Source organism: Ranitomeya variabilis, chromosome 1 (assembly GCF_051348905.1).
Source record: "Ranitomeya variabilis isolate aRanVar5 chromosome 1, aRanVar5.hap1, whole genome shotgun sequence".
NCBI classification, from domain to species: Eukaryota; Metazoa; Chordata; class Amphibia; order Anura; family Dendrobatidae; genus Ranitomeya; species Ranitomeya variabilis.
Genome location: NC_135232.1, coordinates 294,101,360 through 294,126,149, shown reverse-complemented (window position 1 = coordinate 294,126,149; position 24,790 = coordinate 294,101,360). Strand labels below are relative to the sequence as shown.

The 24,790-nt window shown below is 39.6% G+C and overlaps 1 protein-coding gene across 2 annotated transcripts in view; it reads left to right on the top strand.

The window, feature by feature from the left end:
* Positions 1–24,790, top strand: part of SEZ6L (seizure related 6 homolog like) — a 926,161-nt gene that overhangs the window by 791,902 nt on the left and 109,469 nt on the right. For both annotated transcript variants that reach the window (XM_077295464.1, XM_077295454.1), the window contains 3 exons: positions 13,141–13,335; positions 16,102–16,240; positions 21,915–22,111. In XM_077295464.1, coding sequence (XP_077151579.1) covers positions 13,141–13,335; positions 16,102–16,240; positions 21,915–22,111 — 531 coding nt within the window. The remainder of the gene's footprint in view (positions 1–13,140; positions 13,336–16,101; positions 16,241–21,914; positions 22,112–24,790) is intronic.

The following is a 24,790-nucleotide window of genomic DNA, read 5'->3' as shown; positions in this document are numbered from 1 at the left end:
AATGATTCCAGTATATTTCCCAGCACCACCCTATCTTCCCGATGGTCCAGTCTCAATAGCCAAGATTCTGGACCACATAATCCTCACCCTGATCCTCCTTCCTCCCAGTGTGGTGATACCTAGGAGACAAGTGATTTCACACTCGGACACTCCAAGAAGCTCTCTACATTTCCATTTATTGACTCTGGCCTCTCACCCTACATGTTTCAAGAGGAGATCGTGTGTAGTGATGCCCGAGTATTTGAGCAGCCACAGTCAGAAGATAATGGTGAGGAATGGCAATTAGTGTTTCAAGAGGTAGATGATGATGAGACATAGTGTATGAGGCCCTCCTTTATGTCTAATATAGGGTGTATCAGAGTCCTTCTGCATTTTCCTTCTGCATTTCTTGCATTGTCCGAATAGATTTTGTGAGTTTCAGAGTGAGTCCTTCATAAATTAAATAGGGTGTGTCTGACCATATCATAAACACCACATGCCCATATAAGATACTAAAATATTAAAATTATATTTACAGGTGACTAGTTTTATTTTCCCCTTTACTATGTCATCTACTGTAATCATAGGCAATGGGGAAATATGGTGAGCGATGGCCCGGCTGTTAAGGGGTGGAGGACTTTTTTTTATCTTTTAAATTTTGCCTTATATACAAGTAATTATACAGTAAATAATGTTTCCTACCACCTTTTCCTGTAAAATGCATTTTGTCTTCAGTTTTGTATGTGTTATAGTCAGTCCATAAAAATGGAGTAATACTCTGTCAACATTGTTCCTAGCAGCGACCAGAGAGTCAGGGATGCATCCAGGTGTCTTCCCCATGCTGTCCCCATGCCATTTGAGTGCTGTTTCCATCCATTTCAGTAATTTTCCCAGCCCTCTGGTTGGTTAGGGTCTTCTGTAAAAATGGTCAAGTTTTTTTTTTATACTCTGAGGATAAACTGAAGCACATTTATTAACAACACAGTAAATATGCAGTTATGCTGGCACCTCCTTGCAGAAGGTTTTTTGCTTTTAGCAGTATGTACATATATTCATTATGAAAACTAGGAGCAGGTCAGTGAGGGATCATTGACCTCTCAGCACGCTGCATCATGAATACCTAATCAGAGCACCACATGAAGACCCCCCACACACACAGGCCCACCCCGAAACATGACCATGTCATTAACAGAAAACTACAAAGATTAAATAACAACCTCAAGACGGATTTCTTCAACCAAGGTATCATTTTAATCAGTATAACGGCGCCAACCTGACGCTGTCTGTAGGATACTGTGCACAATCCTTTCTGACAGGTTCCCTTTAAAGGGCATATTTCATGAAAACAACCCAAGTCCATATGCCCTATTATGGACATTTAGATGTCATTAATGGGGATATCCCTCTCAGCATCATCCACTTTACACCAGAACAGAGAGTAGCACAATAAAAATGATTTTGGAAGACTTTTTGCAATCCTTATGTTATAAGGATAGGCAATTATTTGAGTGCCCGCCATGTAATATTACAATTCCATCGCAGTGGTTGCTGTATGGGAAATACCTGGCTAAGTGTGGCTTCAGCTGACAAAACAAACTACCGTATATATTCGTGTATAAGCTGAGTTTTTCAGCACATTTTTTTTGTGCTGAAAATGCCCCCCTCGGCTTATACATAAGTCATTGTCCCAGAAAGATGGCGGGAGGGGGAGCAGCGGAGCAGCGGGTCACAGAGGCAGGAGCCGGCGGCTGTGGCTGTAACTGTGCCCACTGCTAAAGAGAAATGAATATTCACTGCGCTGGCACAGTTACAGCCACAGCCTACATATCTTCCGTGCGCGTCCTCGCTGCATCTCCTTCCAGTGCCAGTCTACCGGCCAAGCGGAAGGTAATGAATATTCACCCCTCTCCACTCCCATAGGCATGGAGTGAATATTCATTACTTTAATGAGCGGGGACACATGATCACTCAGCCGGAAGAGCTGCTGGTGCCAGAATGAGATGCAGCAAGGGCAGGCAGGGAAGGTAAGTAGGATGTTATTTTTTTTTTATAGGAATCATGCATACAAGGATAGGGGATAAGGAGCCATGCATATGGGGATGGGGAGCCATGCAAGCAAGGACAGATGGGGAGCCATGCATACAAGGACAGGGAGCCATGCATACAAGGATGGGGAGCCATGCATACAAGGATGGGGAGCCATGCATACAGGAACAGAGATGGGATGCCATGCATACAAGGATGGGGATAAGGAGTCATGCATACTAGGATAGAGATGAGGGGACAATGCATACCCGGTTTATACTTGAGTCAATAAGTCATTCAGTGTGTGTGGCTGACTAGTGGGCATGGCCTTGCTCAATACAAGTTTATGGACAGAGGACGTGCCTACTAGTTGGTTGTGTCCGCGGATAGGTATAACTCATACGTACCTGCCGGTGCCGGGTAAGAGATGGGGGTTCACTGGGGGATTCATAAGTCTGCAGTCACACAGCGTCACTGCAGACTTATAATTTTGGACCAGACGATCTCTCACCTATTTATTGGAAATATGACACTGTTGTTTAATACTATATGTAAATAAAGTTTGTTACTTTTTAAATTTATCTTGCTTCTGTCATGCTATACAGTCCTAGATATATAAATATGTGACTATTACCTGTCCATAATATTGGACTGGAGCATTATAGGTCTAATTGCTCATTTTTGTTTAGGAAGCCATAACTTAATTTGGAAGAAAAATTATAGGTTGTGCTTTAAAATTATATATATATATATGGAAATCTGACAGAGCAAACTTTAACACTATATCATTTAGTAAGAAAGTGTCGTATATAATATCTGCCGGGAATATGTATTACTTTTATTCAGCTGATTTCAGGTTTCTATTGTTTATAGAATTATGTAAAAAATATTCTGCCATTTGTTCTCATCCCACGGCGTGATTGGTGTCAGAAAGTGTAATCTTTATTTCACCTACTTTCCTCATAGGGTCTGTCAAGTTCTGAAACAATCTTACTGAAGTTATGTAGATGCTTAACCTGCTGAGCCCAGGAGAAGCCGATTCAAATGAATTCATCATGACTCCGATCTTTATGATTTCAAGAGCCTGAATGAAATCATTTTGTTCTAGTTGGCTAAGCATGACCTAAATAGAAAAATTGATGATGTGCTGTTCTGACAGTGTCCAATTTATTGAGTACAATAAGCCAGATGTAAAATGCATCATTCAGACAGTATGTCATGTTTGGGTCGTGCTCTTCAATGAGTAGGACATTCAGGGAAGCAGTGTTGTGAGACAGCCAGTAAACAAGGGTAAAAGGACTAACCTGAGAAACTTGGGATACATTTACATAGCAGTTTGAATCTGTAAGTCTCCATTAACCCATTGTATGCCAAAACAGTATCATAATCATATTGGCATACATTTTGTTGAGAATGTGCCAGCATACCTTTTTTTCCAGTATTAAAAAGCAAAGTTAAAGAATTTAGCCATTACAATTTGTTTTTACCATGGGTCTAAAATTTAACAGGCAGGTAGTTGATAAATACTTGCTTGTTCTACCTGACACCACCACTGAGTGGTTATTGACTGCTCCTGACGGCGATTCATCTGCCCCACATCAACACAGCAGCTCTTCCTCTTTTGGGCTGCTCTGTCGTAGGGGCGAGACTTCCAACATCATGTTGATTGATAGCGGTTTCTCCACAGTTAGGCAGCAGGGAGTCGGCTGTCAAACAGCATGATGTCGGCGAATGCAGTCAAGCCCCGACAACAGAGCAGAGCGGAAAAGAAGACACTATTGTGCTGTTGTGACATCAGCAGAAGCCACTAAATCATTGGCAGGAGTGGTCTGACTGTATTGTGCTGGCAGGGATTGGCACCGGGCACAGCATGGAGGAAGGTAACAACTACCTGTCTGTTAATTCGTAAGCCCATAGTGAAAAAATTAAATAGTCCTGAATGACTCCTTTAATTACTGAACAAGGGTCATCCTGCAAAAAAACTGTACTCTGAGGTATATTGTTGCTTAAACAAGGCAGCTTATGGCCAACGCATAAAACAGTATGATATGCAGGCACATGCATCAGGTGTTTACATTCGGCAAATATTTTAGGGAATTTTCTTGACTTTAGAAATCAAATGTGAAAGAAAAACTCAAGTCTATTACTAGACCCTTAAAAAGGTTAGATTGCATGTTTTGTGGTATGTGTAGTGATATTGTGTTATGTGGTTTTGTTGAAGCTTTTCACGCTATACTGTGACAAGAATCCCCCCAAAACAATGTACATAAAGAAAAAAGCTACTCAGCTTGCTAACGCCAGCATTCAAGCTACTGTAGAAGGCAAGGATTATAAGAACTTAAGATATGAATATGCTTGTGAAAGAGTCCAGTGAATTTACTGATGACGACACAAAACAAACATGTTACAAAAGCTTAATTTTGAGTTAGGATAGCTCTTCTTTGGGATAGGGAAATATGAGTAGAGATGATCAGATCACTCAGCAGCATATCGATTTTGAGTCGAATTTCCTGAAATTCACAAGTCATCACAACTTTGAACAGTAGGCGATTCGAGCTATCAAATTATATGGCCTAGCACAGCAAGTCTTGGAGGACTATTGCAAACAGATTCAAATATGTGGGCAGGGCTCAGTAGCGTCATTTTATGCTTTTACAGCATATTGATAGAGGTCAAATACATATTCGTGTTCTACACACCATTCCAAGGAAAATGGACTACTTGAGATCTGCCAAGGATTGCATTTAAAAAAACAATTCTCTAGACTGCGCAAATATGAATTTCATTTCGTTCAATCATCTCTAGAAATAAGTGTCTGTGAAACAGTTCTCTAGGTGATGATGGGGTATTGTGTCACTATCGATACATTGGTATTGGAATAATCTTATGACATCATTCTGGACTAAGGAGGAATAATTGCTTTTTAATCTTAGGTCTCCTTCAAATGTCTGTTTTTTGTGTCCGTATGAGATCCATTTTTTAAGGACCCCAAATACGGACACGCGCATACCTATTGTATTTAATGGTGGTGCGCACACATCAGGTTTTTCACACAGACACACACAGACATGTCAGTTTTTAAGGCTCACCACGGACAAAATGCATGTGTCATCAGCATGACACATACCGGCTGCTGAAGACAGCTCTCATCATTGTTGCCTGGTCTCCCTGTGATCCCGCAACTATGATGGGAGTTGTATTCAGCACCCGCTGTGTACATCATGTGTAAAATAAATAATTAACTTAAAATATGGCATGGGCTCCTGCATAATTTTGATAACCAGTAGAGGGAAAGCCCACTGCTGGGGGCTAATGCTACCAATCTGGGAAAGGGGACGATGCCCCAAAAGGTTTCCAGGCCATTAATAATAGCTCACAGCTGCTTATTTAGCCTTTACTGGTTAGTTTATCAGGTAAAAAAAGTCATAGGGTCCCACTATAAATTCAAACCAGCAAAGACTAAGCAGACCAGACAGCTGTGGGTTGATATTAATGGCTTGGGAAGGGGCCAGGGATATAGCCTCTCCCCTCCCAGGCTACCAGCATCAGCCCTCAGCTGCCCCAGAAATGGCAGCTTCCATGAGATGCGCCAAATCGGAGGCTTAGCCTCACTCTTCCCATTTTCCCTTCTGTGGTGGCAAATGAGGTAGTATGGTTGGGGTTGATGTCACCTTTGCATTGTCAGCTAACTATTAGACATCGCCATTACTAACCCCATAGTCCTATTGTAAAAAAGACACAGTAAGAATAAAGTCCTTTATTTGAAATAAAACTCCACAACTTCTTTTACACATTTGTTTTTAAAAAAACAAAGTTATACTCAGCTTTTTGCCTATAATCCATCGAAGCCCATGTCCCCTGTAAAAGACAAAAAGTAATAAAAAATCCTTTTCCTCACTTGTCTGATGAGAAGATAATACATATGTCCCACACCGTAATCCATCTCTTCTACATCGGTATGTCTTGATGAATTGTGGCATGATGTGACCGTTCATCCTGACTTCCTTGAAACACTGAGCTAAGCATCATAGCGCAGCTTCAGTGACAAGTGGTATCGTAATAGCGGTTACCGCCTATTATTGCCAACTGTTCTCTCGCTCAGTTCACTGCGAGCCGGCCGATGAACTGGGGTAAATTTCTTCATGCTGCTTACAATGAGCTGCCCATGGGAACCGCCGCTTAGGTGACCTGCGGTAATCTCAATGACATCACAGCAAGTCACTTAAGCTCTCCTCTCTCCTGGATTTCAGCCTGAATGGTCACATCATGCCACTTTTCAGCTTGAAATCCAAATGAAGTAGAGGTGGATTACAGCATGGGGCAAATTAATTATCTTCTCGTCGTTAGGCACAGGCAGAAATACACAATACAGAAGTGAGTACATGCTCTTTATGTGTTCTGCCTTCCTCCATGTATGATGCTGTTTGGATTCCAGCATACAGCTAAACCCTCATCCACTTCCCAGTAAACATACGGTATGGATTCTTAAGTCTATATTGATTGAGATGATGATGTGCACTTCACAGCAACAACAGCATGATACAGGGTGCAACTACATCAGTAACTGGGATATTACAGCAAAGAATGATGCAGGGTGCATATTACAGAAATGCTACTAACACTGTTCTGCTCCGTACAGAAATGCACTATTTGTATGCAGTGTAAAGAGCATTATAATTAAACTGGAAGATACAGAGCACAATATGCCTCACTTCACAATATGCTATACGGAGGCTGCATAAGGCTCACATATACAGATTCTAATACACATACATGACTGCATTACCACTCTCACCGGGATCAGCTGGACAGGAGGAGTGATTGTAGGGAGTGAGAGCCAGGAACACGTATGCACCACTCTAAAGGCCTGAGAAAGAGGTCTGCATATCTTGTTTTCCCTGGGAAGCTAAGGGGGTGGTTCTAACCAGAACACACTGCTTGTTTAAAGGAGAAATACTAGTGTATACAGAAACAGGATAAATGGGTAACTAATGACCTTGAAGGGTTGTAACTGGTACTACACTATGAATATTTATCTTTGCTGCTCATAAATGGGCAGAACACTATGTGTTTTAGATTTTATGCACCTTCTTTTACAAAATGGTAGAAAGGAGCAATCAACTCACCTATGCAGGTGCATGGCAAAATACTCCAGTAATATCAACAGTCTTAACGATAGTCAGCACTCACATCTTCTTAAAATATTTGCTTTATTGATCCAGTAGTATAAAAGGCACAAAAAATGGTTGAACACAACAGCACAAAAATTAAAAAGGCAGAAAATAAATATTCACTGCTCTCCCAGGAACATGTTTCAGACCGACTTAGTCCTTTGGCTATGTTCACATGTTTGTTTTTTGTTGAGTTTTTTTATGCAGGCAAAACCTGCTCTCTTGGCAGTAAAGAAACTGCTTACAAAAAGCAGGTTTTGCTGCTTTTGTGCTGCTCTTTTTGCTGGATTTTTGCTGTGTTTTTATTGTCTCTTGTGCATGCTGATAAAGTTTAGTCCCCCCAAAAAAGCATGATGCAACTTCCTGAGGTTTTTACACAAAAAATTCCAATTGGGTCTGGAAAAAAACAAACTGTGTGCATGACATTTCTGAACTCTCATAGCTTTTGCTGGTACTGCAAAATGCAGCTTAAAATGTGCATAAAAAAACAGCAAAAAAACGCAATATGTGAACATAGCCTTATATTTCTTTTCTGCCTTTTTAATTTTTGTGCTGCTGTGTTCTACCATTTGTGTGCCTTTTATAATACTGGATCAATAAAGCAAATCAATAAAGAAAATGTGAGTGCCAGCTATCGTTTGGACTGTATTGTTTCATTTTAAGAAGTATTCTAAATTGAAAAAAGTATGGTGAAGAGGAGTCAAAAATGTACCAGATTTATTATGATCAACCTTTTTTGTGTAACATATTAGAGTAAAGTATATCAACCATTAAATGGTGTAAGGAAATAAAAATGGTGTAAGTAGAAGTGATGCTGTAATGTCTATTGTCTGTACAAATCCCCTCTATAATTTGTAAAGCGCTGCGGAATATGTTGGCGCTATATAAATAAAATTATAAATAAATAAAATTATTATTAAGTGTCCACATTTCCAGTGAGTTCTGCCACATTTATTATTCTGCACCACTGACCACAGTCCGTTTTGTCCCAAGTTTACAAAAGCATTGGGCTTCATTCAAAAAAACTATCATCGTTCAACATAAAAACCAACCACAGTGCATCAAGACAAACTATTTTTTAATCCCGTCCCAAACAGGCGATTTTCCATTTTTGTGCTTTAGTTTTTTCGTTTTTTCTCCCTTCTTCCAAGAGCCATAACTTATTTTAAAAAAAATTTTTTGTCCACATACAGTAGCCGACAAAGTGCTTGTTTTTTGTAATTTTAAAGGACACAATTTATTGCACCATTTAATATAATAAAAAAATGGAAAAAAATTAATGTGCCCTGATTTTCTAAAAAAATACACAATTCCAGAACTGCCTTTTTAGCTTTGCTTTTACAGCATTCAAAATTGACCTGGCAATATTATTCTCCTGGTCTGTGTGATTACAGTGATACCAAACTTGTACAGTTCTTTTCTATTTAAGTGGTAAAAAAATCTTCATTTTTCGAGACCAGCAATTATTTCAGTTTTATAGCTGTTTAAGGCTTGTTTTTAACATGGCAAGATGATGTTTTTATTGATACCATTATGGGATATATATGACTTTGTAATCGCTTTTTTAACTGTATCTTTTAGTCCCCTGCGGGGACTTGAACTTGCGATCGTCTGATTGCTTACACTGTATATTAAATTTATACACATATATAATATAAGCAAGTAATGTGCAAAATATTAGGTAGGGGTGGAAAAATTCTCCAAAGTAAGAATGCTTTAATTTTTATCAATTAACAAAATGCAAAGTAAATGGATAACTTTCTAGTAATACATAAAAGGCATATATTTACTACTCCAGGCTCTATTTACCCTTCAGTTGCCATTAGAACCATCCTGTTTTTCATAGGGCCCTAGTTGATCCTGCAGAGTAAAGTCTTTCTCATTTGTCATCCTACCTGCATAGCAGTGCTGCGTCTAGAAAGGAGAGATATTCTGTAAGATGGGCTGCATACAGGGGGTTAAAATGAGAGATATAGTGCAGTATGGATCTTCATGTAAAGAGATGAGATTAGTTGAGCTATGTTATATATTATATTATATTATATAGATATGTCAAGCTATGTTTCTTACCTGTTCCTGAGAGTTCAGTGATGTGAAACTGCAAATGCTGCTCTGTTGATGCATACACCAAAGGACTATCTTCTGCTGTATGCATAGCATAAAGCATTTCAGTTCCACATTACTTATCTGTCTGAAGAAAACTAATGAGGCTATGCACTGCCATTGTGGAGGCAGACAAGGCAGTTAAGCTTTGCTAGAACCTGATAATGATAACAGCCATGCTGCAGCTCTATTGATGTAGATGACAGTAGACTAAATCAGTCAGGCAGGGTACTGTAAAGGAGATTGTAGTGCACAGTGTAGTAGTTTGATGATAATGTAAAAAGGTGGGGAGAGGAGTAGGGGTCTGCAAGTATTCATTTACTGTGCTTGGCAAGAATTGCATTATTTTTCACAATCACCCCATAAGGCCTCATTTAGACAACTTTTTGAAATGAAAAAGGGACCAATTTTCATCAGTGTGCTGTATTGTATTATCATCAATATTTAGTCAGTGTGTTAGTGTTCACCGTCAGTGTTCAACAGTTTTTCTCATACACAAAAAATTCAAATGATGAAAGTTTTTAAGCTTCTCCTAGTGAAAGAATCAGGCAGCACATGCATGCAGCTAGGATGTGTTGATAAACTTAATTCATTATTCAAATCAAGAATCATGTCAGGCATGTCACTTTCCATAAGGAGAAGCGGTACTATTAAACCTCAGTCAGAGCTTCTAGGCCTCTTATACAGCAAAATCAGATCTCAAGCTTTGCGCTGAGGAGGGGCAACACCAGAAAACATGTATCTGCAAATAGAGATTCTGGTTTGGCTTTTATCTTAAGTCATGTGACAAGGCTCGTTAAAGGGCCGATATTGACTTTTAGGATTGCTACTTCCAAAAGATGGCACTAGAGTTCAAGTCTGCATCATCTCTAGAAAAACAATTTGAGTATGAAATCCAGAAGGCACACATTTTTTGGTACATGGATGTGTGAACAGCCCTATAGACTTTGAGTACATGTTCTATCTGTAAAAAAACATGGATAGAAAGCGGAGATTTGATTGAGGTCATCAAAAAGGAGAAATTCCTGATAAATGTCCTGTAAACTGTAACTGGCAATACTTCACTAGATTAATCATTACACTCAGAGGACACATTTTCATCCTGTGCTAGCAATCATTGATCCTCCTACTTGATGCTCTTGAGAAACATGTCTTTAAACAAAAATTATATTAAGACATTTTATAACCTTTATTTGTTGAAACTAAATACACCTTTAAAGTAACTAATAGTTGGATGTAAGGTGCATAATAGAATTCAGTAATTAGATAAGTTGGATAAAAAGTAACAGTAAGTGTTATATTGATGACTGACATATACACTTGCAAATAATTGATTTTGTTTCCAACTTCTGCACATCAGATTTATTACCAAGGATTAAAAGACTGCATTATATTGAACAAATTCAACATTAAACTTCATGGAAAAAGAAACTTGATGGTAGTAAAGGACCACTCCATTAATTATGTCCATTTCTCTACTTGCATATCAATCATATTCACAATTTTTAATCTTACATAAAGGATGCAGCAATTTATGATGTCTTTGGGGGATTCATGATTTTTGTTTAGTCTACTTACAGCCATTAAATGGTACTTAGAAAAACGAGGAGACAAAAAACACTGATACAAAAATATGAAAGTTCTAGGTTATGGAAGCAATGCAGTAATGCACTGCAAACCTTCAGGGAAATGTGTACTGCTCCATTATTTGTGGTTATTTCCAATTGGGGCATCATTAGACTGGGTTCAAACATGGTGGCTGCGATGAACCAAGAAGCAGGTGGCAAAACTGCTTATGGCTTATTGGGAATTGCTACAGTTTGTCAGCAGCTATAGGGAAGGCATATAAAACCATGTCCTTCTCCTGGACTTTCCCCCCATTCACAGCAGTTTATTATAAGCCACGTGTGGTTTTGCCCCATGTTTCTCTTATGCTTGGCATACTACCAGGCCACGGCCACTATAGCTCACGCTCAGGAAAAGTACAAAACTACTGTCGGTAATGATTTGTCCAGATAGTATGACAAATCAGAAATGTTCCTTCAAAGCATAAAATAGTTTTCTATTTTTCTGCAAATAATCAGTCATTATACTGTGTAATAAAAGGTTCTGCAGTTTTCAATTCCTTTTTATTATTAGATGTTTGTTTGCTGTTTGTGCTTTCAGCTGAGAAGTGGATACAGCTGCATACATGAGCGCGGCACAACGCGAATTATTTGCCAAAATGTATCGAAATACAATGTTTGCTAAATGTATTAGTCCAAACAAGTGTCAACAAAATCAAGCGACATTATCAAACTTTTCTCTTTGCCATGAATAAAACACAAGTTTACCATTTTGACACATTACGGCAAATGGCTGTATTGTATGAACAAATGTGCATTTGTAATATATTATTGAACCTGAGAATACAAAATTCTAAGCTTAAAGGGGTTATCCAGGGCTATTTAATTTTTTATACTACGAGCCTAAAAACTAACAGATAGTTGTTATCTAGGTGCCTGTTGTGTCTAGTGCCAATCTTGGTCGGCACGGAGCGGACAGCTCCTGCCAGCAATTTAATGACTTCCACTGATGTCATGTCGATAGAGCACCGGCTTCTATTCTGCTCTGCTCTGTTGACAGGGCTTCTCTGCTGCTGTCATGCTGATTGACAACCGGATCCCCGCTGCCCAACTGTGGGGAGCTGCCTGTCAATCAGCATGATGTAGGCAGTCATGCCACATCGAAAGAGCAGCCCTGAAGAAAAAAGGTTGGTCTTTTCATGCAGAGCAGCTGAATCACAGGCAGGAGCGGTCTATGACTGCTATGAACCAGTGCCAGGTAGAACAGGCAGGTAGTTGCCTCTGTTAGCAACTACCTGCCTGTTAGATTTTAGGCCCATAGTAATGCAAAGAAAAGTCCTGGACAACCCCTTTAACTAGAAGATGCTGACTACAAACAGGTTCTCTTGTCAACAGAAGATTCTCTTTGGTCCCCCAAAATATAGACTGGAGTGGAGTGGTGAGAATCTGGCCAGAGACCTGTCTCAAAATAGTCAGAACATAGAAATAGTCCCTGTCCGGCTCTTTAAATTTTGTTCATGTCTATGTTTGAGAGCAAAACAAGCCTGGCTGTAATCATGCAGCCATTGTCTGTTCATGCTGCCTGTGGTTTGGGGAGCTTGAATCTGATGCCAGGTTCCCTTTAAATGTACACTTTCAATAGTAATAGACAAGCCCCTGTACTATTGTTGTATTGCGGAGCAGATGGCATGCATTAATCATAACCTTTAATATTACTGTACTTTAGATGTAATATCACTGGGTGTAATGCCTGCCATTATATTGTAATGAATGATCACAAGAATAATGGCAGAGTTAACACATGCTGACACTGGGCAATTTTTACCTAGAATATTAATAAATGGCAATGTATTTCTTCCATTCTGAGAGCAATCGGCGTTAATCTTCCAAACTCCTGCTGCTCATGTGAAGTATTAAAAATCTGATGAACATCGTTGTTACTAAGAACAATCTGAGCAAGTTATTGCCAGTGCCATGACCTTCTTAAGAAGAGATTAAGGACATCTCATGGAGAGATGAAAAAATCAGGCTGTGATGTTATCACTGTTTAAGGGATTAGTAAAACTGGATAAAAATATGTTTTATTATTAATATTTGTACAATAAAGGACAAAGTCCATTAAGTGTTAGATCTGTGGCAGCCAGTCTAATGACAAGAATGTGGTTTTCTACACCCCTGTAAGTGTCATGAGGCTAAAGAGAATGATCTCTATGTTGCCCAGAGTCATTGTTGGCTTCCTTCCATCATAATAAATGACAGTAATTATTTAACTCTTTGTTTTCCATGCACTTTTTTAGCTTTTGAAAGAGGACACTGCTATGAACCATATATACAGAATGGTAACTTCACAACAACAGACCCGACATACAGTATGGGAACCGTGGTGGAGTTTACGTGTGACCCCGGTCATTCTCTGGAACAAGGACCAGCTATCATAGAGTGTATTAATATGAAGGACCCCTACTGGAATGACACAGAGCCCCTTTGTAGAGGTAAGATAGCCATTACCAGTTGCACAAATTGTTTTTTTCAACAATATGAGCCAAACTGTGCTGTAGATTATTGTAATCCAGTCACAATATATGTACAGTAATCACTTAAAAATTCACTCCATTGTCTATTTCGGCACACAATGCGTGTAAACTCCAAATAACGTTATGTAAAGAAAAGAATCACATATTATGACTGTATGTAAGAAAAAGGGCTAAACATTTCTGAAAGAATACCCTAATTTTCCAGAAATCACATGAGGAGGCTGACGCCAGACTGGCTGTATTATCCTATTTGAGAACACATCTAGTTATCAGGATTATACAGCTGTTCTGACGTCAATTTTCAAAGTAAGTGCACCAGCCTCATCCGATCTAAGAGTTCCGTGTAATATTGCATACAGATTTATTTATTTTATTTACCTAATGTATATAGCACCAAGATATTCCACAGCACTTTACAGACATTATCATCACTGTCCCCATTGGGGATAAATAATAATAATCTTTATTTATATAGCGCCAACATATTCCGCAGCGCTTTACAGTTTAACAGTTTTAAACACAACAGTCATAAGTAACAATGTTAACAATACAATAATTAAAGCAACATAAGACAACCCTGCTCGTGAGAGCTTACAGTCTACAATGAGGTGGGGGAGATACAAAGTACAGGTGTGTATTTACAATGATGGTCCAGCCATCTTCAGGGAGTGGGGGATAGATGGAGATAGTGAAAATTAAATTTCCATCTGGGACAATTATGGTAATTGCTATCTGGGACATTTATGGCAATTTTCTGAACTAACATGCAAAAGAGTGGAGAAAGACTTGCAACTATTGAAAGTGAAGCGTGACAGGAGAACCTTTCTTGACATAGTTTTGGGCCCCAGCAGTTCTATGAATATGCCATTAAGGTCACAAATGAGAAAAGTAATTTAAATTGGCTGTCAAGGACTTAACGATTACTGACTTATCTACAGTATAAGTTACCAAAATGAGATCGGTGGGGACGGACACCCGACAACCCCACCAATTAACTGAAAACTGCTCCATCACCATAATGGGAATGGGCAATAAAGTGCTGCGTGTTCTGCCCCATACGTTGTTTATATCTGACCACTGCAAGAGCAGTTTTAAGGTGAATGGTGACAGTGCTAGGTGCTGGAACCACATAAATTGTTAAAGTGGTTGTCGAGGCCTGGGACAAAAGTCTGAAATTTTTCTATGTGACAGCAGATAATAAACTATCACGATTTCTCGGTAATCCTGGTGTGTGTGGACAGTCACTTGACCACATGTATGTGGTTTGCATGCTTGCGGTCATGTGCTAACTGGACTCATTCCACTTCTCTCAATTCTCCTCTATTGTAAGAAGCTGGATGTGTCTAGTCAGTACGTGGCTGCAAGTACACAAATCACATACATACTGCTCTCAAGGGGATGAGGACAACACACAGAAGGCATACTGTCACGATTCAGCAGTCCGAAGTCACATACAGTGATTGAAGACTTTTTTCCCAAACCCAGACAAACCTCTTAAATATTAATGAAATCAACCTAATAATTAAGTCTTGATACTATAAACTAGTAGGGATTCTAGGGACCTTTTTGGGTGATTTTTCACAGTTACCGCATGTTCCATAAGGAATCATAATATATCTAAAATAAATATCACTAGAGAACAATGTTGCCTTTAAGCAGTGTCCCCCCCCCCAAAAAATTAAAATGTTAAAATAACATTCTAATGAGTTTTATAAGAAACCCATTGTAGTTGTACTTGTCTCCAGATTTTGTGATTTTTAACTCAATTTTTTTTAGCAGAGCTTACATCTTAGAGGGACATTGCTAGAGAACCTTCTCTGATATTTCTGAAAATACATGTAAAACTTGGAGCTTCCCAGAATGTGTTGATGGTACAGAAAAGTAGCTACCACCCTGTGTCCTCAGGAAAAGTTCACAGCAAGCGTGTTTAATGTCCACACTCACAAAGTGTACAGCATACGGCATCCTCCGGATCGCAGCCGGGAAACAAGACAGTCCATAAATGTGTCTTGTTACCGAGGGCAACTGCACCACCGTATCATGCTGGGGGGGTGCCAGGAGTTCACTCTGCCGACTCTGTGTTAAATCACACAGGCTGAGCTTCTGCAGAGCCTACTGCTCCACAAGTTGCAAACTCCAAACTGACACACCCAAACCCTATACTGCAGGGTTTTTAACAATCAACTTGTGGCCTTTGTTCACATGGAATACCCAGCTGGAGGAAACAGACTAACCCCACTACCTTCCTGTAGTCCGTTTCAAAAATAAAAGCCCATAATGGGTTTTCCTGAACAATGCCTTGGCCAAATAGCTTGACCAGGTCCACACTTACTTTTACTTTGCGTTACGACTCACAGACATCCTGCTGTGAATACAAGGCACTCCAGCGGGTCTAATAGGACTCCGTCCGCATCCTGGGAGATATATACCGACCCTCGCATGTGATCCCCTCACTGCCTCGCTATATATATATATATATATATATATCAGCTTATTTAAACTCAGGTTCAAAATCATCTTGTATTAAACTTGTCTCTTTATTCTTCACACCAGTGTTAATAATTAATAGAAAACGCCTGTAGCCTGGAGCTGGTTTTGCATTGATGATGAACTTCTGCGACTTGTATTAATAGTATAATTTACAATTGGGGAGCATTATCTCATATTCAGGTCTGCATACCTTTGATATTTATATAGCTTACTGTTATCCTTTTCTCTGCCCAGCAATGTGTGGTGGTGAGTTGTCTACCCCTGCCGGGGTTATATTGTCACCAAACTGGCCTGACTTATACACAGAGGGAGAAGATTGTATATGGCGAATCCATGTGGGAGACGACAGAAGAATATTCCTCGATATCCAGCTGTAAGTACTGAAATATACAGTTAAGACAAATGTATCCGTTAAGGATTCGCACCTTAATGATAACTATATCATAAACTGAATTATTGTAATGATTGGCGCACCTTTCATTTGATGCTCCAATATTAATATAGTTTTATAGTGCAGTATTTTACAATACTGTTATATATGAAATGCTCAGCATGTACAACTACACAGGGACTGTTAAAGCATTTGGGCCACTATTACTTTAGACCTTTTTATGTGTTTTAGACACATTTTGTCACAAAACGTGGGTGCAACTTAAAGGAAAAGTGTGGCTTTCTGTTAAGTTTTGTGGGTCCTGAGAAGTGACACCATGCATCAGAACTGCACTAAAATGTTGGCACAAAGTAAACTAATAGGTGTGATAAACATAGATTAAACGGTACAAACATGCACCCTATTTATCAAACAGCAAAACAAGTATCTGGCATATTTTTAGGCTGGCTAAATTTTATGCTGTCTTGTCTAAAATTAGACATTATTAGGAAATATTATTATGCGATGTCAAGAGTAATAGTAGCAGAATAAATAGTATAAGTAGCATGAAAACCAGTAGCTGTTAAACAGTATAATACACCGGTCAGAATTTGGTCTGCCAATTGCCATAAATTTCTATTTCCTTCCTGCAAAAATCAGCTGCTTTGAGTCAATTAAAGGGAACCTGACATCATTGTATCAGCTGTTGGCAGTATGATTTCAGACAGGTATGTTTGATTCTGAAATTCTGCCGTTTCAGAGGAAAACATAGTTTAATAGCCACCAGAGACCAGGCCGCTTAGGAGTGTAGTCAGACAGGTGGTTCCCAGTATGGCTTCTCCCTGCCCACTCCCCTTGAGTAATAGCTTTCTCTATATACGTGCATGCAGGAATACATAGAATCATAGAATGTTAGAGTTGGAAGGGACCTCCGGGGTCATCACGTCCAACTCCCTGCTCAATACACGATTCATTAAACCATCACAGACAGATGTCTGTCCAGCCTCTGTTTGAAGACTGCCATTGAAGGGGAACTCGCCACCTCTTGTGGCAGCCCTGTTCCACTCATTGATCACCCTCACTATCAAAAAGTTTTTTCTAATATCTAATCTGTATCTTCTCCCTTTCAGTTTAATTCCTTTGCTTCTCGTGATCCAATGTGCAAATGAGAATAATGATCCCTCTACACTGTGAAATCCCTTCAAATATTTGTAGACATCTATTAAGTCTCCTCTTAGTCTTCATTTTTGCAAGCTAAACATTCCTAGATCCTTTAAACGTTCCTTTCAGGACATAGTTTGCAGTCCACTCACCATCCTTGTAGCTCTTCTCTGAACTTCCTCCATCTGTCACTGCAGGGTTACAGGCATGGAGAAGCCACTGAGGACCCACCTTTCCAACTATTCTCCAATGAGACTTGGTCCTCAATGGCTATTTTTCTTTGAAACTCAAACATATATGGCTTGAAATCATATAACAACTGCCTGACACATGATGCCTGTGGGTCGCGTAGCATACATCAGCTATGAGGTTCTCTTTAATTTGCATTAAAAAAATGTATTTTAATAATAAATTGCATAATAAAATGAATTCAGGTGGCTTAAAATGAACAAATAAAAGTTAAGAATGGGAGACTTGATGAATCATGCAAATTCACCTAGTTTTTTTGTTGATTGGGTCTACTTAGTGCCATGACCAGGATGAAAAATGCTGAAGCCATTTTTAGGAAACAGGTTAATAAATGGAGATCTGATTGGTTGATTGGAATCCAGTAAATCCATTTCTTTAGTGGGAAGCACAGAATGTCCATCCTATTCACACAAACCAATTAAACCTGTCCAGGAGCCAAGGAATCTGTTACCGGGCTTAGTGCCGCTATTGTTTTAGGAAATACCAATCCAAGTTACAATGACATTCATTCCTGTGGAGAAGGTTACACTTTGAAGTCCTGGCGTCTGTAGAAAAGCCATTTCTGGAACAGATACAAATTCCGTAGATACACATTTTACATTGTAGCAGTTAAAAAGGATAAGGTTATTTCCATAATAAACCCTCATCATTATTCCAGACCAAGCTATAGTCATGAATTTATTCAATGCTGGAAATATTTATCTTTCAACATATTAAATTATACTTTTATTTTTATTCCTGTCCTAGAATTTCGGAAATGAAAAAATAAATCTGCTGCTGAATTATAATGGAATAATTAACAATTATACAACTGTGCAAAAAAGCATAATAAACACAGAGTCATATGAATAACCAAATGCTGCTGCTCAGTGGATTTTTGAGTTTTATTTCTTTTTGTAAGATGTTATGATTAAAATGTTATTACTTTTGAGTTTCCAGAAGGTCTGCGAATTAAAGAATAGACTGCTATATATAGAAAAGCTTTAAGGACTTGGAAGGTAATTTTATTATGCTAGTAATGAGTCCTTAATCTTTTCATATTCACAAGTTCATCAACCAACAGGGAATGTAAAGATTGCACTGTATACCACAAAAGTAATGGCTTAAAGGGTCCTGAACATCATTGATTCTGCTGACAAGTAAGCCATTCAAAGCCACACAGAAGAAAGGTTAAGAATTTCAATAAAATATGAGATGAATAGAACACAAGTGCCAGAATAATAAGACATCATTCCTAAAACTCATACACCCAAAAAAGATTTACAAAGAAACTGCAGAATATTTAATGCTTAATTATTGGGGTTTTTTTAAGATGGTTGCTCAGCGCTTAGAGATAAAGGTATGGCTGCAGTGCTGACCTCCGTTTCATTAAAATGTTGCCTTTAGCTAAATACATTCATTGGAAAAACTATGGTTTTACATTACGACATAGAAAAAAAAAATCTGTAGTCATAAAGAAGGTCTTAAAGTACGGTAAGTACAATCTCAGCTGAACAACAACAAATGAGAAGGCCAAAATGCTGAGGCAGTGGGTGAAATATTAAGTACACCCCATGAATTAATAGCTTACACAAAGCCTTAAGAAGCTATAACTTGAAGTAATCATTTCTGTATGATATTATCAGTTGCTCACATCATTCTGGAGGAATATTGGTCCACTCTTCCTTACAACATTGCTTAAAGGGAACCAGTCAGCAGGATTGTGCACAGTAACCTACAGGCAGTGTCAGGTCGGCGCCGTTATACTGATTAAAATGACACTTTGGCTGATGAAATCCGTCTTGCAGTTGTTGTTTAATCTTTATTTTGACTTTTGAGTTGCTCGTGCTCCTGGGCGGGCCTAGAGGTGGGGTCTGCGTGTGGTGCTCCGCTTAGGTATTCATAATGCAGACTGCTGATAGGTCACAGGACCCTCAGTCACCTGTCCCCTAGTTTATATAATGAATATATGTGCATACTGAAGAAAAAAAAAACCTTCTGCAGGCACTGAAGCATAATCGCATGGTAACTGTCCTAATAACAACTGTGCTTGATGTTACTTAGATAGTACAAAAAAATATATTTAAATGGCGCCCGCTGCGTCTGTGCAGTAGCAGCTGTCGGTGTGTATAGAGGTGATCCGATAGCTGCTACAGCTCTTGGAGATAGCCGCGTCACTAATCCCACCCATCGGTGCCCATGTCACCTGACCACGGGTCGCCCATGGGTTGGCATGACAACCCGAGGTCTGCAGGAGCCCACTGTGGTTGTCATTGTTGGATTTCTATGAGCGCCACACAGCTGTCGGAGCTCATAGCAAGTTAGCATTTCTACTGCACACAAGCGATCTGATCAACGCCTGTATGTAGCAGAGCCGATCAGACAACTGTAGCTTCTAGTTTCCCATGGAGACTATTGAAGCATGCAAAAAGTAAAAAAAATGTTTTTAAAAATATTTTAAAAATTAAAAAAGATAAAAGTTCAAATCACCCCCATTCGCCCCATTCAAAATAAAACTGTTAAAAAAAATGCACATATTTGGTGTCACCGCATTCAGAATTGTCCAATCTATCAAGCTATAAAAAGAATTAATCCAATCGGTAAATGGCGTAGCGAAGAATAAAGTCACAACGCAAGAATTACGTTTTTTTGGTTGCCGCAACATTGCATTAAAATCCAATAACAGGTGATCAAAAGATCATATCTGCATCAAAATGGTGTCATTAAGAACATCAGCTTGGCATGCAAAAAATAAGCCCTCACTCAGCCACGGATCACAAAAAATGGAGACGCTACAGGTCTCAGAAAATGATGCCTTTTTTAACAAACTTTGAATTTTTTTTTCACCATCTACATAAAAAAAGCCTATACATGTTTGGTGTCTATGAACTCATAATGACCCGGAGAATCATAGTGGCAGGTCAGTTTTAGCATTTGTTGAATATGGTAAAAAAAAAAATCAAAAAACAGTTGTGGAAATGCACTTTTTGCAATTTCCCTGCATTTGGATTTTTTTCCAGTTTTTGAGTACACGATATGGTAAAACTAGTGGGGCTATTCAAAAGCACAACTCGTCCTGCAAAAAACAAGTCCTCACATGGCCATAGTGATGAAAAAGATTAAAAAGTTATGGCTCTGGGAAGAAGGGGAGCGAAAAACACAAATGCAAAACGAAAAAGGGCTGCGGCGTGAAGCGGTTAAAGGGAATCTGTCATCACGGTTTTGCTACCACATCTGAGAGCATCAAGATGTAGTGACTGAGACCCCGATTCTAGATGCTGTGTCACTTACTAGGCTACGTGTTGTATTTTTTATAAAATCACTGTTTGATCTGCTGCAGATCTACCAATTTTATGAAAGCTGAGCTCTGTATAGCCCCGCCCACACCGCTGATTGGCAGATTTCTATGTGCATTGTGCAGGGGCAGAAAGCTGCCGATCTGTGGTGGGGCGGGTTATATAAAGACTGGAGAATAGGAATGAAGGCACGGCAGCAGGTTTACTAGTTCTCTAGGGATGATCTCTTGCTGATAAAACAGTGAGTTTATCAAAACTATAGCAAGCTACCCAGTAAGTGACACATCAATGGAATTAGAGTCTCTGTCTCTACATTGTGTTACTCTCAGTTTAGATGGCAAAAACCTGATGACATATTTCCTTTAAGATAATTGACATTGGTGGGCATTGATTTGTGTCACAGCTCTCTTAAAGGTAACCTGTCATTTGGTTCATTCTCATGAATCAGAGCCCGACTGCACACTTGTAATCAGACACTTCAGCGTTTCAGGGAAAACATAGTTTGAAGAATTAGTTGGGAACCATAGGCAGAGGCCTGACTAGTCCAGCACAACCCCCACCTGGCTTCTCCCCCTCATTGCTTCAATTGATTCATTGATCGATTCCTATGTACACACATGGGAGTCATCTGTCAATGAACTATAGCAATGCAGGAGAGGCCAGGCTAGTCATGTCTCTGACTATGGTCACTAAGATGCTGGACCAACCAGACTTAGCTGCAGTCATGGAGTCAGGGTCTGATTCATGCTGCCAGTGGTTTGAGCTGCATAAATCGAGTAACGGGTTCCCTTTACGGTGTTCTGTTGGGTTGAGGTCTAGAGTTTGAGCAGGCCATTAGAACACTTTGGTTCTTCTATTTTCCAGCCATTCTAATGTCGATATATCTGGTGTGCTTGAGATAATTGTCCTGTTCAATGTGAATAATAGGGCTGATCTACAAAAAAGGAAGTGTCTAGTAAATACTAATCCGATTTCTTTCCTTTGTGTTGCAGACTAAATTTGAGTAACAATGACATCCTAACTATTTATGATGGGGATGAAATTACCTCCAAGATTTTAGGACAGTATGTTGGAAGCACTGGTCCCCAGAAGCTCTACTCATCCTCTCCTGACCTCTCCATTCAGTTTCATTCAGACCCAGCTGGTATGATTTTTGGAAAGGGGCAAGGTTTTATCCTAAATTACATAGGTAAGTATTTTTTGCTTTTTTAATTGAATTTGTTTTTATAACCAGGGAATGAGGTGGACTATTGTGTTTTTTCTGAGGATATTATTTATTATTACATTTTATTTCAACATTATGCTGTTTCTAGCTACTGGGGTATATGGAGGACTATTGTGCTTGTTCTAAGGATATCATGCATTGAGTATTATATTTTATTTCAAAACTGTGTTATTCCTGGTTTTTGCTATTTGTGACATAGTGACATACAGGGGTTAAGGGAGATTTCATTTCTGTTCTTAGCACCCAGCCAGGCTCGTAGTTATTCTTGCTGCTTTTTGAGATAGGATACTACTCTTTGTCAAAACAGCCCCATTATTTGGATAGATTGTGCCAATTTACTACTTGCTGAGCTTCAAAAAATGTAGTGTAAGGCTACTTTCACACTAGCGTCGGGAACAACCCGTCGCTGCGCGTCGGGCCGACGTTCCCGACGCTAGTGTGGTCTCCGCCGCACAACGGGGGCAGCGGATGCATATTTCCCACGCATCCGCTGCCCCATTGTGATGTGCGGGGAAGTGCGGGGAGGTGGGGGCGGAGTTCCGACTGCGCATGCGCGGTCGGAAAAAGCGGACCGTCGGGAGCAAAAAACGTTACATGTAGCGTTTTGTTTTCCCGACGGACCGCTACCATACGCCCAAACGCCGCCAAACGCATTCACCGTTTGGAAATGCGTCGCAAATGCGTCGCGAATGCGTCGCTAATGTTACTCTATGACGAAACAACGTATCCAGCAAAAACTTTTGCTGGATGCGGCGTTTCGCAAAAACGACGCATTTGCGACGTATTGCAGTTAACGCTAGTGTGAAAGTAGCCTAAGGCTACTTTCACACTAGCGTTAACTGCAATACGTCGCAAATGCGTCGTTTTTGCGAAACGCCGCATCCAGCAAAAGTTTTTGCTGGATACGTTGTTTCGTCATAGAGTAACATTAGCGACGCATTCGCGACGCATTTGCGACGCATTTCCAAACGGTGAATGCGTTTGGCGGCGTTTGGGCGTATGGTAGCGGTCCGTCGGGAAAACAAAACGCTACATGTAACGTTTTTTGCTCCCGACGGTCCGCTTTTTCCGACCGCGCATGCGCAGTCGGAACTCCGCCCCCACCTCCCCGCACTTCCCCGCACATCACAATGGGGCAGCGGATGCGTGGGAAATATGCATCCGCTGCCCCCGTTGTGCGGCGGAGACCACACTAGCGTCGGGAACGTCGGCCCGACGCGCAGCGACGGGTTGTTCCCGACGCTAGTGTGAAAGTAGCCTTACAGAATAGATAGAAAAAAGGGCTTTTAACCCATGGTTTATAGATGAGAGAAGGAAACATTGATGATGGATTTAATTTCAATATACATATATCATACTTCTAATGAAATGAAATATACAGGTATATATATATATATATATATATATATATGTATATTTTTTAATGGCTATTAAGACAATGGCACAATTAAGGCACTTGGTGTATGTATCCATATTGTGTGGATTTATGTATGCATACCGTATATATATATATATATACAATACAAACACTAAGTGCCTTATATATATTTTACTCACTTATTTAGCACTTTCCAGAAATTGTCATCGTTGTCCCCGATGGGGCTCACAATCTAAATTCCCTATCAGTATGTCTTTGGAATGTGGGAGGAAACCGGAGAACCCGGAGGAAACCCACGCAAACACAGGGAGAACATACGAACTCCTTGCAGATGTTGTCATTGGTGGGATTTGAACTCATGACCCCAGCGCTGCAAGGCTGCAGTGCTAACCACTGAGCCACCATTTATATGTTCATAATATCTCAATAGTTTAACCCCTTAACGACCAGAGGTATTTTTGTTTTTGGATTTTCGTTTTTTTGCTCCCCTCCTTCCCAGAGCCATAAGTTTTTAATTTTTTTGGTCAAAATAGCCATGAAAGGGACTGTTTTTTGTGGAACGAGTTGTACTTTCGAATGACACCTTTGGTTTTAGCATATCATATACTGGAAAAAGGGACAAAAAATCCAAATGCGGTGAAATTGCAAAAAAAGTGCAATCCCACAGTTGTTTTTTAAGTTACATTTTTTAACTTGTTCATTAAATGCTAAAACTGACCTGCCATTTGGATTCTCCAGATACAAGTTCACAGACACCAAATATGTCTAGGTTCTTTTTTATTTAAGTGGTGAAAAAAATTCAGTTTGCTTAAAAAAATTGCCCCTTTTTCCAATACCCATAGCATCTCCATTTTTCATGATCTCGGGTGGGGTGAGGGCTTATTTTTTGCATGCCGAGCTGCTGTTTTTAATTATACAATTTTTGATTGCCCATTACGGCGACCAAAAAATGTAAATCTGGCGTTTTTTCCTCATTACGCCATTGAGCAATCAGGTTAGTTCTTTTTATATATTGATAGAACAGTCGAGTGTGAATGCGGCAATATCAACTACATGGATATTTAATTTTTTTATTTTGAATGGGGGGTTATTTGAACTTTTTATTTTTTTAACCCCTTAATGACAGCCAATACTGTTAGGTGTCTAGTTCCCGCCTCCACACAGGCGGAATCTCAAACCATGTCCACTGCGGTCTCCCATTCTTCTTTAGCCACAGTGGAGCCTGCTCAGCGGAGACATCGGTCCCAGTGTCTGGCTCAAGCTGA